At 38.6% G+C, this 16,644-nt stretch overlaps 1 protein-coding gene across 1 annotated transcript in view; it reads left to right on the top strand.

Moving 5' to 3' along the window:
- POLA1 (DNA polymerase alpha 1, catalytic subunit) overlaps window positions 1-16,644 on the top strand; it is a 205,510-nt gene that overhangs the window by 60,207 nt on the left and 128,659 nt on the right. Inside the window, exons 26-27 of the mRNA XM_009635688.2 lie at window positions 14,065-14,097; window positions 15,687-15,779. Coding sequence (XP_009633983.1) covers window positions 14,065-14,097; window positions 15,687-15,779 — 126 coding nt within the window. The remainder of the gene's footprint in view (window positions 1-14,064; window positions 14,098-15,686; window positions 15,780-16,644) is intronic.

Here is a 16,644-nt window from a genome sequence, read left to right as displayed (position 1 = left end):
ATGTCAGAAAGCAGCAATATCTCTTCAGTGTCCTGGAGGTTTGTGGGCAGGTGGGGTTTTTTTACCCAGCAGATTTAATATATTTTTTAATAAGTAAAAATTTCAGCATTCTTGAGGTTTTTATGGGCACTTAATACTCTTCTGTTCTCTAAAGGGAATGTGTATGGGCTTTTTTGTGGTGTTTGTGCCATTTTAATGGTAAGACTGATAGATGTTGTTGTTGTTTGTGGAAACACAGGGGGTTCCCTCTGAACATCAGGAATTTTTTTTTTTTTTTTTTTTTTTTTTTTTTTTTTTTTACTGTGAGGGTGACTGAGCCCTGGTATGGGTTACCCGGAGAGGTTGTGGAGTCTCCATCCTTGGAGATACTCAAACATGCCTGGACAGAGTCATGGGCAGTCAGCTCTAGGTGGCCCTGCTTGAGCAGAGGGGGCTGGACCAGGTGACCTCCAGAGGTGCCTTCCAACCTCAACCAGTCTGTGATTTTTTTTTTTTTTTTTTTTTTTTTTCAGTTCAAACCAGGTCTTAGAATACCTGAAAATTGCTACAGGGATTTCTATTCTTACAACGTGGCCCTATCTTTCCTTCTGTTTTGGGGGTTGGTTGGTTGGTTCGTTTATTTTAGGCACCTGTAGTAATCTTAAAGGCATTAAAAAGCAGCTTAGCAACATTTGTATCTATAATAGCAGTGGATGAAATCCACTGGCATTAAAACTTCTCTTAGGGCCCTGCAGGTCTCATTTCAGATATAATTCTAATGAGGATATTGAATGACTGGTGTGACAATAATGTAAATTAGTGCTGGTGCCTTCTATTTAAACTGAGAAGTAAGAGCAAGAGAGAGCTTTGAAAGAAGGCTGCCTTGGCATATGAGTGAAAGCTGAGGGTTTTTATTAATGATTCAAACTCTGGTAATAAGAACTAGGAAAGCTTGTTAGCTATGTTTTTAGATTAAACAAAACCTTTAGGTTGTGATGTTCTTTCTTTAACAGATTTGTGGGATGAAGAATTTAAATGAAAATTTCCAAAGTCAAAGATTGATTGAGTTAAAGTATGTAGCACAAAATCAATCCTGTCAAATTGTGAGGAAATAAGTGAGAGATTTATAAACATTGTTAATGTTTTAGAAATCTAGTTTTGTGCAAATGTGTTTTGAATTCTTTACAAATGAGATAACAGTAGGTCTAAATGACAAATTAAGGATTTAAAAAATAATCAGCATGCCTCTCTTGCAGTAATGGATTTATGGAGGTAGCATGCTTTAGTTGCATTTGTAATTAAGGTTTTTCCATCATTAGAATAGAAATGTATTCCTGTTGAGCAGTATCATTTTAGGTGTATTATGTGGATTGAATGAGTGGCAAAACTCCACTATTTTAATCCGGTATGTGGCTAAAAGTCAGTATTTGGATTGGATTCCTAGAGGGTCACGTTGAAAAGTTAAATACATTTGTTTGTTTTCCTAGTCTTCATATTTCCATATTCTTTACAATTAACAAACAAACCCATATCCTCTGATATTATACAGTGACAAGTTAACAACTTGGCTTCATTAGTAATGAAGCTATACTGCTATTAATTTCGAAACTCTAAATACTGAAATGGGTGGGCTGTACATGGAGTGCTTAACGACAGACTAATGCATAAAAGTAACTTCTGAAACTGTCATTTCTTTGCATGAATTCACAGTCCTGAAAAATTAAATTGAATGCTTTGATATGCCTTTAACTTTGGTCTGTTTTTAAAAACAGTGCAAGTGTCCTCTGTTATGAGACAGGGTACAAATTGTGTCAAAAGTACCCTAGACTGCAATTTCAGGTGATTGACCAACTGATCATTATCTGCTGAAATCTTAAAGGCTGATAATAAGTTGGTCCCTTTCAGGAATTTGCTTTTGCACCAAGCTCAGCTTTTCTCAATTGGAATTCTCAAAAACTGTGTCTCTATGGGAGCTCTGTGACATCAAATATGGTTCCATCCTCAGCTCCTTTCAGTGTCTATAATACGTATGTTATTGTGGATGTCTGTGGATAGGCAACATTGAGCCATTGATGTGAGCTCTTTTCTCCTATGTGTCCTTATAGGAAAAGTCTGGAAGGTGAAGTTACCCCAACCCACCCTACAGTTCCTATTCCTGACTTACAGTTGCAAGCCCTATTTAACAAGCAGTTTAGGATTGTTAACTAGTAATTTTCTTTTGTAGTTAGTTTAAAAATAGCTAAAAACCTTAAATGAGCTTTTTTTTAAAAAAAATTATTTTTATTTCTACATTAAGATCTAAGTGTATGGCAGAAATTAGCCATACATCTTACAATCATCTGGTAGGCCAGCAGATTTTATTTCTGACATGCTTTGTAAATGCTTACTTTGGTTTTTTGGGGGTCTTTTATGTCCTGAGGAGCTTCACCTTTGTGGTTTTTGTCAAACACATCTAGAGACTTCAGGAAGCTCATTTTGAAGAGAGAATCTGAAAAGACTGTGTCTGACTCTGACAGGCTCTCAGGAGCTCTTTCCATCGGTATCTAAGCCAGCTTCATCAAGTGCTGTACAGAGGTTGCACTGAACAAATCTGACTGAGAAATCTGACTGAGACTTCATGCTATTAACCATGGATATTCCTTGTTGTCTTTTCACATCATTGAAGCAATCACTAGGTCCTGCCTGAAGCAGGAAAGGTTAAGTGTCCCATGTAGAGCTGAAATTGTTTTCTTTCCCTGATACCACCAAGACAACAGTTAAGAGCTTCCACAGGGGCTAGTCTGAAGAGACTGTGTGGGAGCCACGTCAACAGAGCGGCTGGTGCTTGGACATATTGGAGATGGTACCTGCCCTGCTCCTACTTTTTCACTATGATCAGTACTAAATGTGGCTGTGAGTTTCTGAGACTTGAGCACTGGTAGTTCTTTAGTCCTGCATAGGTACCCTGGTAAAAATTGTCCTTTGTTACAAGGGCTCATTTCATTCAGGTTTCATCGTTCTTTGGAATTGGAATAACCTTTGCGGAATTTCTTTCAGTTATCGTAAGCAGGAAAGGTGGCACAATGTCAAAGGCCAAGGTTTCTCTACTTGCAGCAACAGTTCTCATGGTTTCCAGCACTCTGTGTATATGTTCCTGCATGATGAAAAACTTACTCTGTTACTTCTCTTTGACGCAGAAAGATTAATCTTACAGCATTCTCTCTCTCTCTCTTTTGTTTTTTTTTTTTTTCTCTACTGGGCAATCCTACTCCTTTGCTTTCACCACATGCTTTGTTTTTTAAGTACAGTTGTGAACCCTTTAGGCATTTGTATACACCTCATCTCTCATCTTTTGCATTTGAGTAGTTCAGTGGAAACCCGGACATCCCAGTATAGTTAGGAAGCTGAATGTACAGGAACTTCTTCCTTAATCAGAGATGCTTACGACGTATCGGATCTGGAGCAGGAAGCTTTCGGAATGATCCCTTTCTTCAGAGTAGGGAGACGACCTAACTTAAAGTTGACACTGAGTCACTCAGGGTGTCTGTCCATCAGGAGGTTGTGTCTTCTGTCAGACTTCACTCTATTTGAGACTCAAAATTGCATGTAACAAGTTCCCTTAGTTGGGGGGTGAGCATGTTTTTAAATTACTTGGTTCTTAAAATGGAACCTGTAGAGCACAATCTAAGCTGTTTACTCTTAACTGTAAAGAATAGGTAAAGATAGTTCTTTGAGGATTAGAGACTCAGAATGGCTGAGGTTGGAAGGCACCTTTTGAGATTGTATACTTTGATCCCCCCTGCTCAATCGGAGCAGGTTGGTCAGGACCATGTCCAGCGGCGTTTTGAATATCTCCAAAAATGGAGACTCCACAGTCTCTCTGGGCAACCTGCAGTCCTTACGGTAAAGAAGCTTTTGCTTGTATTTAAACAATGTAGACTTTGTATTTCAAGGGATTTTTTTGTATTCAGTTTATGCTCATTGCTTCTTGTACTTTCACTGAGCACCAGTGAGGAGAGTCTGCCACAGTCGTCTTTATTCCCACCTATCAGATATATAGAGTGATGAGACCCTCCCCTGAGCCTTCTCTTCTCCAGGCTGAGCAGTCCCAGGTCTCTCAGCCTCTCTTCACGTGGCAGATGCTCCAGGCCCTGTAATTTCCTTTGTGGTCCTGTGCTGGATTTGCTCCAGTCTGGGTGTACCAAACTTGTAAAGCTGAACACAGCACCCCACGTGTGCCTCACCAGGGCTGCGTAATGGGGAAGGACCACCTCCCTGAGGTCTGCTGGCAGCGCTCTGCCTCACGCAGCCCAGGGTGCCCATGGCCACCCTTTGCCCAAGGGTACTTTGTTGGCTCTTGTCTAACATCATGTCTACCAGCATGACCAGGTCCTTCCCTCCAAAGCTGCCTTCCAGCCAGTCAGCCAACAGCATCTACTGGTGCCTGAGGTTATTCCAGCCCTGGTGGAGGACTTACTGTTTCCCTTTGTTGAACTTGATGAGATTCCTGTAGGCCATGAGACATCTCCAGCCTGCTGAGATTCCTTTGAGTAGCAGCACACCCACCTGGTGTATCAGCCATTCCTGCTGGTTTTTTACTGTCTGTAGACTTGCTCAGTGTGCACTTTACACCATCATCCAAGTCATTAACACAGACACTAAACAGGACTGAACCCAGTATCAACCCCTGGGGTACGCCACTAGGGACTGGCCTCATCTGGACATTGTGCCACTTGGATCACAAGCCTTGGAGCTCAGCAGTGCAGCTGGTTTTCAGTCCACCTTGCTGTCCACTTACCTAGCCCATACTTCATCAGTTTGTATTTGAGGATGCTATGGTAGACAGTATTGAAAGCCTTACTAAAGTCAAGATAAGCAACAGCTGCTGCTCTCCCCTTGTCCATCAAGCTGGTTATCTCTTCATGGAAAGCTACCAGCTTGGTGAAGCATGATTTCTCCTTTGTAAATCCACACCAAACACTCCCAAGCACCTTCTTGTGCTTTGCATGTCTCGAAAAGAGTTGTTTTCACAACTAGGTGCTCCATCACCTTTTCCCAGGGCTTGAGGTGAGGTTGACCAGCCTCTAGTTCCCTGGAATCTCCTTTTCCTCCCTGCCCCATCTTGAGGATAGCTTTGACATTTGCTTTCTTCCAGTCCTCAGGAACCTCCCATTATCATCATGTTTTCCACCATGTTTCCACAATGCCAGTGAAGTCATAGCCCTGTAACTGCATGCAGACTTCTAATTCCTCCTCTTTGTTCCCCATGCCATGTTCATTAGTGTACAGGCCCTTCAGATAGGCACCCAGTCCTGCTGATGCCCTGAAAAAGTCTTGAGGGCTTTTTTCATTAATGCAGGCCTGTAGGCACTCCCTTGTTTACATGGATATGCTTGAAGAGGGCCCCTTACAGCCCTGTATTGTTGATTACAAGGTCCTTCCTGTTCACATCATGCCCCACCCTTTGCTTCCCATTGTACTTTACAATTTCCTCATGGACATGTGCTCCCATCCCTGTCAATCCTGGTTTAAAGCTTTCCTTACCAGATTGGGCAGCCTGTTGGCACAGATCATTTTGCCCCACGTAGTCAGATGGATCCTGCCTTGTCCAAGCAATTCTTGGTCCTCAAAGGGAGGTCCATGAACATAAAAAAACAAAACCCTTCTGCCGACACCAGCTGTGCAACCATGGAGGTTGAATGAGTATTGTTTAACTTCATAAAAACAACTGTCATGTTGTCTAAATATATCTAATTTAATGAAACAAAATTACATGCTTTATGAAAATCTTGCATGACATTTAAGAAATTAGGTAAGAGAACTTTCTTTGGAGGGTAATTAGAGGCTAAAATACTTTTCTGAATTTGAATAGATATTGCTTTGATAGACAACCACTTAGTCATGATGAAAGAACAGTTTAGTTTTAAAGCCGTTCAAACCACTTACAGAGATTTTTTTGATGGACGCAACGTTCACACACAATCTATTCATTACCAAGACTAGCATGTCCTCTCATCCTCTATAAAATTTCAGTATCATTTTCAGTGAATATACCTGTATCTAGACAGAGATTACCTTGCTCTGTTCAGTATACCTATTGCAAAAAGCCTATGGTTCTTCAAGAAAAAAAACTGTGTTTTTCAGTAAAAGTCCTTTTTGTTTTAAGAATACTCATCAGGTAGGAAGTGGGTTTTGCATCTGTTTTTCTCTTCAGCACTTACTTGTCTTCCCCCAGCCCCTCCCTTTTCTCCGAGCACAACAAGTTGTGGTTATTAAAGGATGCTGACGAGGAGAACCTTAGAACAGTTATCCAGGTTCACTTCCTGCCAACTCCATCCTCCCTTGTTGCCTCGAAGAGTCTTTCTTACAACGCACCTTTCTCTTTGTAATGAGATTTTCTTTACAGTTGGAAGATGAGGGAGAGTTGTGAGTCCTGTTTTCTGATTTTTACTAAAAAAAAAAAAAAAAAAGGCAGGAGGAAGATTTGGTTCTCAAAGAATTTGTCATCATCTTGGATAGTGCACTGAGTTTATCCACTGCTTAAAAAAATATTTCAGTCTTTATAGAGTATTAGCTTTAATTCTTTTTCTGGTTTACAGAAATACTTGATCACTTTGAAAAACTGTCTTCACTATTGATTCGGAGACCTACTCCCTGATTTCTGTAGGACTTCTAGTTATATGGCTATAAGAGTAACTTATCTGGGAGATGAGACAGCACTTACGTTCCTATCACCTGAAGATTGAGACACACGCTTACATATTTGAAGGATAATTTCTAAAACTAGATTCAACTTAAACCTCATGTGGAGGATGGTATAGTTATTCTTCCCTAGTCAGGAATAGATTTTGCTGTTATTTGGAGGAAAATCTCTGTGCTCTGGTTTAAACATTGTTTAAGGTTTCTGAGTTGTCTCACCAAATAAGAAACCTTGGTTTGTAAGTAATTAATTTTAATTATTTACTGTTCTTGTAATTTTATTTTTTCTAGTGAAAGACTGATTCTCTGTTGCTGAATGTGTTAAACCAGTTCAATTTGGGAAATAAGGCAAAATAAAGCTTTCCTGTCTAAATGTTTGTTCATTTCACTGAAACAAATGCCGCTGTTTTCTCTAAGGAGGATATACTTGTCTGTATGCATTTAAATATTGAATAACTTAACACATGTTTTGGTTTTATTAGGAAATAGTAAATGATGCTTGTAAAATTCTTGCTTATTAGAAGTGTTTTTACTTGTGGTTTATGATGCGGTTAGCTTTTGATGTAGTTGCAGTGTACTTGAAATGCACAAAAGGTTTTCTTATTAAGCAAAGCTACCTGTGCGTCTTACAGTTAAGTACAAAATGTTCATCAAGCATAGATTTATTTAATGGATTTAAATAAAAAAATATTCATAAGAGTTAATGAGCTGAAATTGGTTTGAGTACCGTGTTCTTCAAGGGGTTTTAGGTGTTGCGGATCTTGGGGGTTTTTTCATAGAGTGAAACAGGAAAAAAATTTCCCTGCTCCTTCATTTGTTTTAGGCTTTCAGTTTTGAATGAGTTGGTCAGAAAGAAAATAATTTCATGGGTGGGCCATGAGCCCTTTTCTAGGAACTGCCGCTGGTTCTGTTGTTTGGTTTCTCTGGAAGGAGCACGACTCACTCTGGAGATGCCCGTGCCATATGGACATCTTTCACAGCTAGTTAGTTATCCACCTGGCTGTTATATTCTTATTGCTTCTGGGAATGCGAAGTGGGGTCAGAACTGGGTCAGTTACCTTCTACGCACTTCATTGTTGAGCACTCATTTTCCGTATTTCCAAGATTTTAAATGGATTTCCAAGACCGAAGTTTTTGGGTGGTTTTGTTTTGTTTGTTTGTTTTTTTTAATTTTTGTCCAGAGCTGTAGGAGTAGGTTTCATTGGTTTTTCTTTCATCCTAATACCAAAATAATCCTTTCCAAAATAGCCAAATTTGCTTTAGTATAGCATGTTTCATAATATATTGTGCAGAATAACCAATAGTTGTACAACTTAGTACGGAATTAATCCTGGTTTTCCTGTTCTCTTCAAGGAAACTCACCACAAATACTTGAAATACTGTAGAATTTTAAAGGTATAATTGTTTCTGGCACCAAGGGAACATTGTCTTCAAGCTGTAATTTGATTCACATCATCATCTTCAGTGTTTTACTGTCATCTTTGCATTCCTTGTCAAAATGTGACAAAGGTACACATGATTTTTGTTGTGTTCAGCAAGTTTCTGTTGCTGCTTTTTTGTGCAGTTTCTGTTGTTTGTGAGGCAGAAGGTCCTACCTTTTGTTGGCACATAAACCTGTATCGCCAGATCTTGTGTGTACACTGCTTCAGCCTTTGGAACTGTTTTGGTGCACCATCCTCCCTTTGGTTTTGGTGCACCATCTAATTCTGGTTTGATATACAGCATCTATCAAAGCTGTATTAATGTCTGTCAATTTTGGGTGGAGTATGGACAAGTAATTTCAGTGTTTCTGGGGGGAAAAATATCCCAAAACTAGAAGGGAAAATTTTGGCAGCATAGGGTGCGTCTCTGATGCTTTTAACGTTTCTGAAGAGTGTACATTTTTTGGAAGGGGAACTTTTAAATGCATTGTCGAAGTAAAGCAAATATATGGTAAAAGCTCTTTGAAACAAACATATTTATTAACTGCTTGAATCTGGTCACTCAAACTTCTCTAAATCAAGCTCAGTGTCTAATGAAAAGGCAATATTGGGAATGCTTCGTTCCTTGTGGCAAACAAGGCCTTCATCTTTCTTTTGCTTTTGCTTACGGCCTATGTGCCTTTTTGTCCAGCAATAGAAACCTTTTTTGAGAATCCTCCTTAATAAAATCTTTTTTCAACATCCTGTGGCTGTGGTTTATCAGTGCTAGAGGCTACTTAACACAAAATAGTAGCAAAGCTAATAAATAAATGGCAAAAATGCAGAGGTTCAGAAATACTTCTTATGTAGATTAGTGAGTGGTGTTACACACTGGAACGCGGTTCTTCCTGCCCATTTGTTCCTCCGTGTCATGGGAAGGACTAGCTAACATGAATTACCAAAGCTGATGACAGAACTATTTTCTTACTATATAATTGCACAAGTAAACAGCCGAGGTGGGAAAAAATATCAGGTCTACTCTAGATAACTACAAGTAGTCTTCAAGCATACATTTTTTTCCAAGGCCCTTAGAGTGTTAGTTTTTTTTCCTTCTGCAAAGTAAATGTGTAAGTGATTTTTTTATTTTTTTTTTATTTTTTTTTGTTGATTGGTTGGTTTTAGGGGACTTTTTTTGTATGCATCTTTGGTGCAATATTTTCGTAATCATTTTGGTCAGTCTTTTAAGTCTGGCCTTAAGTCTCCCTTTCTGTTCCTTCACATCTGCAGCCCCAGGAATCTACAGAAAATGTGTGTGTCTTTGGGAGAAATCTTTGCATTGGTGTGTTAGTTTTGTGCGCTATCACACTGTTTTTTAACTCTGGTATCTTAGCTTGTTTTCACATAAGCATCCTCTCGTCAGAAGGTACTCCTTAGTGGTTTTTAAATAAAGTATATTTAAAAATACTTGATGTAATGGATAATGGTAAAGCTGTTCTTTGTATATTTATTTATTTTTAATCATTCACTTTCTTAAATCGCATCCTCATTTAATTAAGTAATTAGTGAGTTGGAGTAGAATTAGGACAGGGAATTTTGCAGTTTGATTGCTTGTCTGCAATTACAATCTTTCCGTTTATATTGACTCGTGGTTCATGGGCGAGAGAATGTGTGTTGCTAGTCTTGCTTTTACAAGAAAAAAGTTAAAATAGAATTTCACAGATGTTCACTGTGCTGAGAAGTTCACAGGTTTTTAGAAGTATATGTTTGCTGGGGGGGAGGGGGGCATGGCTGTACAGATGGGTTGCCAGGCAATTAATTCTTGCTACTTGGATTGCCTGCAATAGGAGACAATCCAGCTCTCATGAGCAGTGCAATATTATTTGCAAAAGGAAACTACCGAGTAACAATTTTCCTATTCTCTTCCTTCTTTCTTCTGTCTTCCCAGCCTCACTATAAACCTCCCTTCCTTTGCTGTGCATTTCTGAGAAACTGCTAATGATTGATATGATAGCAGTGCTGTCATTCTTTTTCAGAAGCAAAGAATAAGCTTGAGAATTCCTGTCCCTATCAGAAAGCTTTTCTAAATTTGAAAAAGCGCAAGAGTTCACATGATCTGTTTCCAGGAGCTATATTGTGGTTACAATTCTGATAATTTTTCTATTTTGGAATTCATATTTTTTTAATCAGAAATATATAAATACATATTATATTAAGTTCTTTTCAGTACATTACAAGCCTAAAAAAGAAATGGACAAAGATATTGAGGGCTTATTTTTTTTTTTTAACCAAAAAAAAAAAAAAAAAAAGTCATTTTTATTCTAGGTATTTTAATAGAGTCCCATTAAGGATGTATTGCTGACTGAAATATTGGCATGAAGGGCTCTCACTGAGCTCAGCCCAGGAATTAAGAAGTCAGGAAATCGGCTGCTGCATTGCAAAAGAACCTTGTGTGACACAGTATCTCCTGATTGGGGGGATCATTACTGCTATTATGACTCGACTTGCGTAGGAATTTTAAATTTCATCTGAATGTCAGTAATAACCCTCTTAGCAAATTATCCTGAATAAAATCACGAAGGCATTTTATATAATAGGTGTTGAATTACTGGATAGATTTGCTAATTAAATACTCTTTGTTCTGCTGCAGTTGACATTACAGGGTAAGATCTTGAACAATTATTCTCAACAGCTGTACTTTGTTAAGGGAAAAATTAACTACAAAGTTTATTTTTTTTTCTACACTTGAAGTTGGCAGATTTTTGAAATGTGCTTGAAAAAAATTCCATCATCCAATTGGTAATGAGAAGATAAATATGCAGGTGTTGCTGTGAAATCAGATAACTACCGACTGCCTTATTAATGAATTTAGCAAGCCTTTATAACCTTCTGTTTTGTAGCTGTTGGCACTTACAAGTGATCTCCTGTCAGAATGGGTAGCACTAGCATATGCCAGTCACTTGATGAAGCTAACTTGTCTGCGACCCTCTTGTTATTACCTACATCCACTGCTGTCCTCGGAGACAATTGAGAAATGGTCTTTGCCGCAGCCAAACAATTTTTTTTAGTAGGGGGAAATCCTATTGAAAAAAAAAAAAAGTTACCTTTCTAAGTATGAATAGATAGCCTTATTTCAGAGAATGAAATAGAAGATGCCAAAGATTATCAAGGGAAAAAATGGTAGGCCTTCCTTTCTTTTACATGTAAACTCTTCATTTCTCTGTCCAATTTTTTAATTTTGTTTCAGGGACTCCTGTTTGCTTTTGGAGTACTAAACGAAAGGTACCACCTTTCTCTGTAGGAGTTAGCTAATAAGTGAGAGAAACAGGGGGGGTGGTGAATAAGCTGGAATCCTGATTGCTGTATGTGAAATTCGATGTCATGTACCAGTGATATGTGTCTTTAGAATAATTTCAAAACTCTATGGAAAGGTGGTGGGGCGGTGCCATCTGAATCACTCACTAGGAGATGAATAGGAGTGGAATATCTTTTTTAAGCTTCTGATTAAAATGGAATTGGGTGCGCCTGAGCACATACAGCCTAAAGTGAATCTGCAGTTAAGGCGCACCATTTTCCAGTTATTCTTTGTCTACATAGAAGATTGAGGCCAGCTGAGCTTTTTGCAGTTTGGGACTTCAGCAGAGTTCAGGCATCACATTGTCTGAGTACCTAGTGTGCAGCATCAGTGGATGGTCTTTAAACCAACTGGATGTTTTGAACTTGACCCAGAGTGTAAATCCATAGGTATCCATATGTGGTTGGGGAATAACCCTAATGAGGACATTCATTGTGAGTCAGCTGTATCAAAGTTGTATCGTAGTATGGAACCTAATCATTCCTTAAGTGCCTTAAAGGGTATGGTGTATTATGTTTGCTTGGTTCCTGTCTTTGTGCTTTGGGAGAGCGAGTCCATCCTTAGGTGCAGCAATTTCTTCTTTGAAGATGAAAGGGGCTAGAAAATGTGTCTGAACAGAAACTATGTTGAAACAGAATATTAAATTTGCAAAGTCAAATATTGCAAAACTAAGAACATAGCTTTTGGTGCATAGAATCATAGAATCGTTTTGGTTGGAAAAGACCTTTAAAATCATCAAGTCCAACTGTTAACCTAACACTGCCATCCCACCACTAAACCATGGCCCTAAGCACCTCGTCTGCCTGTCTTTTAAATACCTCCAGGGATGGGGACTCAACCACTTCCCTGGGCAGCCCGTTCCAATGCTTGACAGCCCTTTCTGTGAAGAAATTTTTCCTAATGTCCAATCTAAACCTCCCCTGGTGCAACTTGAGGCCATTTCCTCTTGTACTATTGCCCCTTACTATAATTTAAAACAAACTGAAAAAGCACAGTGGAGCATCATATTCTAGTGTTCATTACTGTGGTTGTCTAAAGGTTCAGAAATATTAAAGAAACTCGCCCTTAATGTTGAATGGATGGCGGTGTTGTCATCTGGTTTGTGTACTGTTACGTAGAGGTGGACATTTCACCTTTTGTTTCAGAATTGCTTGCTGCAATAGCAATAGTCAAGACTCTTGGATTCATTTTAGGCTACTTGGCCTTATGAAAGTCATGATATTTCCCTGAAGATGGTCTTATTCCCACTGAGCACGGCCAGCTCTTCTTCCCTGTTTGTCCTTTTTCTTTCCTCATTGCGGCTAATTTCTACTGCTCAGCTCCCTGTCACAGACTTCTTGACTACAAGTCATAATACTGCCTTTTTGGCAAATATGTCCAAGGAGTGTTGAAATACAATGTATGAAAAATAATAAAACTTAAGCTAGTTTACTAAATTTAATGTAACCTGTTAAAATAGTGTGTTGCCTGACTATCCTTAAAGCTAGGGTACCAAATTGTTCGGATTCACCTAACAGACTCTGATCTGTCATTGCTGTAACAAGTGGTTCAGAGTAATCCTGTTTAAGCAAATGAAAAGTCTAAATGTGTACGACTAGCAGGACTAGCTGAAAAAGAACAGAGGTTTATGCTGAGTGGGGATGGAAAGGCCTGAAACCAGGGAACTGGGACTAACGAGGTAGAATCTGGAGCTGTGTGCCAAAGCACCAGGATGCTGATGAGAAACGAAATGGGGAATACAGTGCAAACGTGGCCAGGTGACTGAAGGAATGGACCAGATGTTGGTTTTCATGCAGCTGTGCAAACTTCACTAAGCCCCTGCTGCTGCAGCAGCTACATGTTTCTGTTCATCGAGATAGCTTTACTTTGTCTTTTGTGCGCTATAGTTTCTTCCACCCCTCTCTGCTGTGTTGACCAGTATTGGAGATGGAAGCAATAGCCTACTCACATGAGGTCTCTGTAGCTATGTATTAGGTTCACAGAATTGTTATTCAGAGCATTCAGAGAACTTGGGATGTACTCTTGGCTGAGGAACAGACCTGGTTACACACGGATTTGCCCACTGATTCAACATCTGTATCCTATCTTTATCCCAGCAACTTGTCCCAAGTCTGTTTTCCCTAAGGAGTTTGCTTTTTGATGACCCCTTTTGAGATCATTACAAGGGTAATCAACCTTTTGACTAGGTTCTTGTTAAGTGAGCACCATCTAGGCTGTACTGAATATGACAGGACTTTTTTGTGAAAAAACTCAGTGACATCAAGAGATAAGATGATGGATATGAAGGAGACAACTGACCTAAAATACTGAGAGAGGCTTAATTCGGGCACTTCGTGATTAGGTTTTATTTGAGCATTTGATTCAGTGTTCTTTTTTTTCCCTAAGGTAGAATGTGTGTGTGCACATGCAATTTTGAGATTTGTTTTAATCTTGTTTTAGGGGAGTTAATAATAGCATTACTACAAGGTCAGATGAGAATTTACTCATGTAATAGGAGTATTGAGGTGACTGTGTGTTGCCAGGAGAGAGGTGGTTTGCTTTGTTTTGAAAGGTGAGAGCATTTGGAGTTAGCAACCTAATGGATATGTTTGCATGCGTTAGCTTGTAATTATATCATACGCTAATCTTTGGGTTTGTGTTTTTTTTTTATTTCAGATTTTGATGCATACCAAGGAGATGGTGCAAAAGGTAATGCTGAGCATTTTCATTAAACAATAGCCCTTAAAGAGCACACCTGGTGAATTTTTTTTATTCTAGAAGAACTGTAACCCAAACAGACCTGAAATCACTTCTTAGGACGCCTGGTTTACAAATGTAATCCTTCCTAATGGATTACAGCTTTTTTTCTTTTCCTACCACAGATATGATCTGGCCCCTGCTTGAAGCCTATGTGCGACTGTTTCAAGCAAATTAGCAACAGTGCTAATTAGAGTTTACTCATAGACCTGTTACACCATGTGTTCTAGTGTTTTATTGCGGTTTATTTTTTGGCATCCTTTAAACTCTGTCACAGGGTGGTTTTTTGACTATATGGAGTTTAACATGGACATAGCCATGCTGCCGTTTTCACAGCTGCCTTGATTTTCCACCACTGAAGACATCAGGTTTTCATTTTTTCAAGTTAATATTATGGAACTGGATGCATCTGCCCATTTTTTTTGGTGGCATTTACTGGTGTTGACAATTTTTCTTTCCACCATTTTCCTTGCTATGCCTTTCATATGCGCCTCGGGCTTTCTTATGTGCTTCAATTTGCCTACAGTTTGCTTCATTATCCCACAGTATTGTGGCAGTCTGGCTGGTGTTTGAACACGGTCTTTTCCAAGTAGGGCATTTGAATTGTTACAAGGATCAGAATGAGAGATGAAATGAAGGGCACAGTGTCATTCAGAAAGACTCAAGTAGGTGTTCGTGTTCATCTCCAGGGGTAACTGTTCCGAAGTTAACCTGGGGATACAAAAACTTGTGGGTCATAGTAGCTAGATCCTTATCCAAAAAGAAAAACCTTGTTCCCTGAAAGATCTGCTGCCCTGGGGAAGAGTAACACAGGTAACTGGATTATAGCAGATGAAAAAAATGGGAGTGGGAAGATGGAAATATGAAGCCATGTGTGTAATCTGAAAAAGTGTAAGAGCAGCAGCCTAATCTGGGCAGTACTGTGGTATTCTCAATTACTGTATCCACTAGGCAATACTTTCACTAGATTTGTTTGAAATAGAGTATCTAAGTTTGTTGTTTGTTTGTTTGTTTTTAATCCAGATTAACTTTTTTGCAATACTATCGTGATGGCTACAGATGGGATAGGATATCTGACAGTAGTATTAGCTTTCAAGCACATTGGCTAAACGTCTTATCTGAATAGCCTGAATTTGTCCAGCAGTCTTTGAGTCTAAGTGATCTTCTTGTGTCCTAGCAGTCCAAAGTTGTTTCTGATTAGAGTTCCCGCTTTTTCTCAAGACTAGACTTGTTCATTGACTTTTTTTCTAGCATTCGTTTAGTAAATTTTTAACTACTTATTTTATGTACACAACTGAACAGTGATTTATTTTTTTAATTAACATCAGTGGATTAAGTTTCATTGTTCTCTCTAAAAGTCTTAATGAAATGTACAGAATTCTCAGTAAAAACTTAATTTACATTTTCCTGCTTTTTAGTATTTAAGGGATAATACATAGACAATGATTTTTTTTTTTTTTTTTGAATCTTGAAAATGAGGTGGGACTTTAAAAAGTTGGAGTTGTTCTGTTTTGTTTTTCTAAGCAATTTGTTTCATTTAGATGAACCTTGAAGTGATTTATGGAGACACAGATTCCATTATGATAAACACTAATAGCACTAATTTGGATGAAGTCTTCAAGCTGGGGAACAAGGTAAGGCATTTTTTCTTTTTAAAGCTTTTCTACATGTCTGTGGTGTAACACTGAGTGGAGCAGGTAGCATTAAGAGAGGACTTCGTGGTATAAGCAGAGAATAGGCCATGAGAAAGAACTAGGTGACTGTGTATGGAATCTATGGAGTAGTAAAAGCTCAGAGTGCCCTATTATCAGGTGTATTTACTCTGTGTATTTTTAAAAGCGATTAAATTAAAATGAGACATTTAATTGTATAACAAGCTTTTTTACCAATCCTAAATTACCAGGAGACTATCAAAATGTAAGGTACAATTCCTCCATATTCATTCCAATTACAACGTCAGCACAATTTTGATTTTAATGATTTTTGTTTTGACGTGAGAGATGTCTATCAGTGTAGTTTTGTTTAGTTATGTAGTATGTATTAGTCTCTGTGTGCATCAGATTTCCAGTGGTAAATTAAAATATTAATTTCCAAGGTATACTAGATAAGGAAGAGATCTGTTTGATTGGCAGCTGACAATGTGGAATTTTCGTGGCTCTCTGAAATTGTGGAAGAGAAGTGAAAAATGTTTCAGAACATTATAAAGTAAAGGTGTGAAAGAAATTGTTTTTGAAAGATGGAAGAAATTGTGATGGAAATAAGAGCTAGGGAGGCTCTAAAAAACCCAAAATAAACGTAGAGGGTTTTTTCAGTACACTGTTAAACAAAAGTCATGTAGTTTTAAGGCAAGAGTGATTCTGGGGTTTTTTTAGAATACTTCTGCATTCCTACTAAGTTGGTACTTTGAGAAGTAGATGGAGCATGGAAAAAGGAATAATATCTTGATGTCATAACCAAGTAGTAGGAGGGCTGATGGCATGGAAGAAAGAAAAATTCTCC

This window comes from Egretta garzetta, unplaced genomic scaffold, assembly GCF_000687185.1.
Source record: "Egretta garzetta isolate BGI_Z169 unplaced genomic scaffold, ASM68718v1 scaffold373, whole genome shotgun sequence".
NCBI classification, from domain to species: domain Eukaryota; kingdom Metazoa; phylum Chordata; class Aves; order Pelecaniformes; family Ardeidae; genus Egretta; species Egretta garzetta.
Note: the sequence above shows the minus strand (reverse complement) of the source record. Positions and strands in the feature narration are given on the sequence as shown.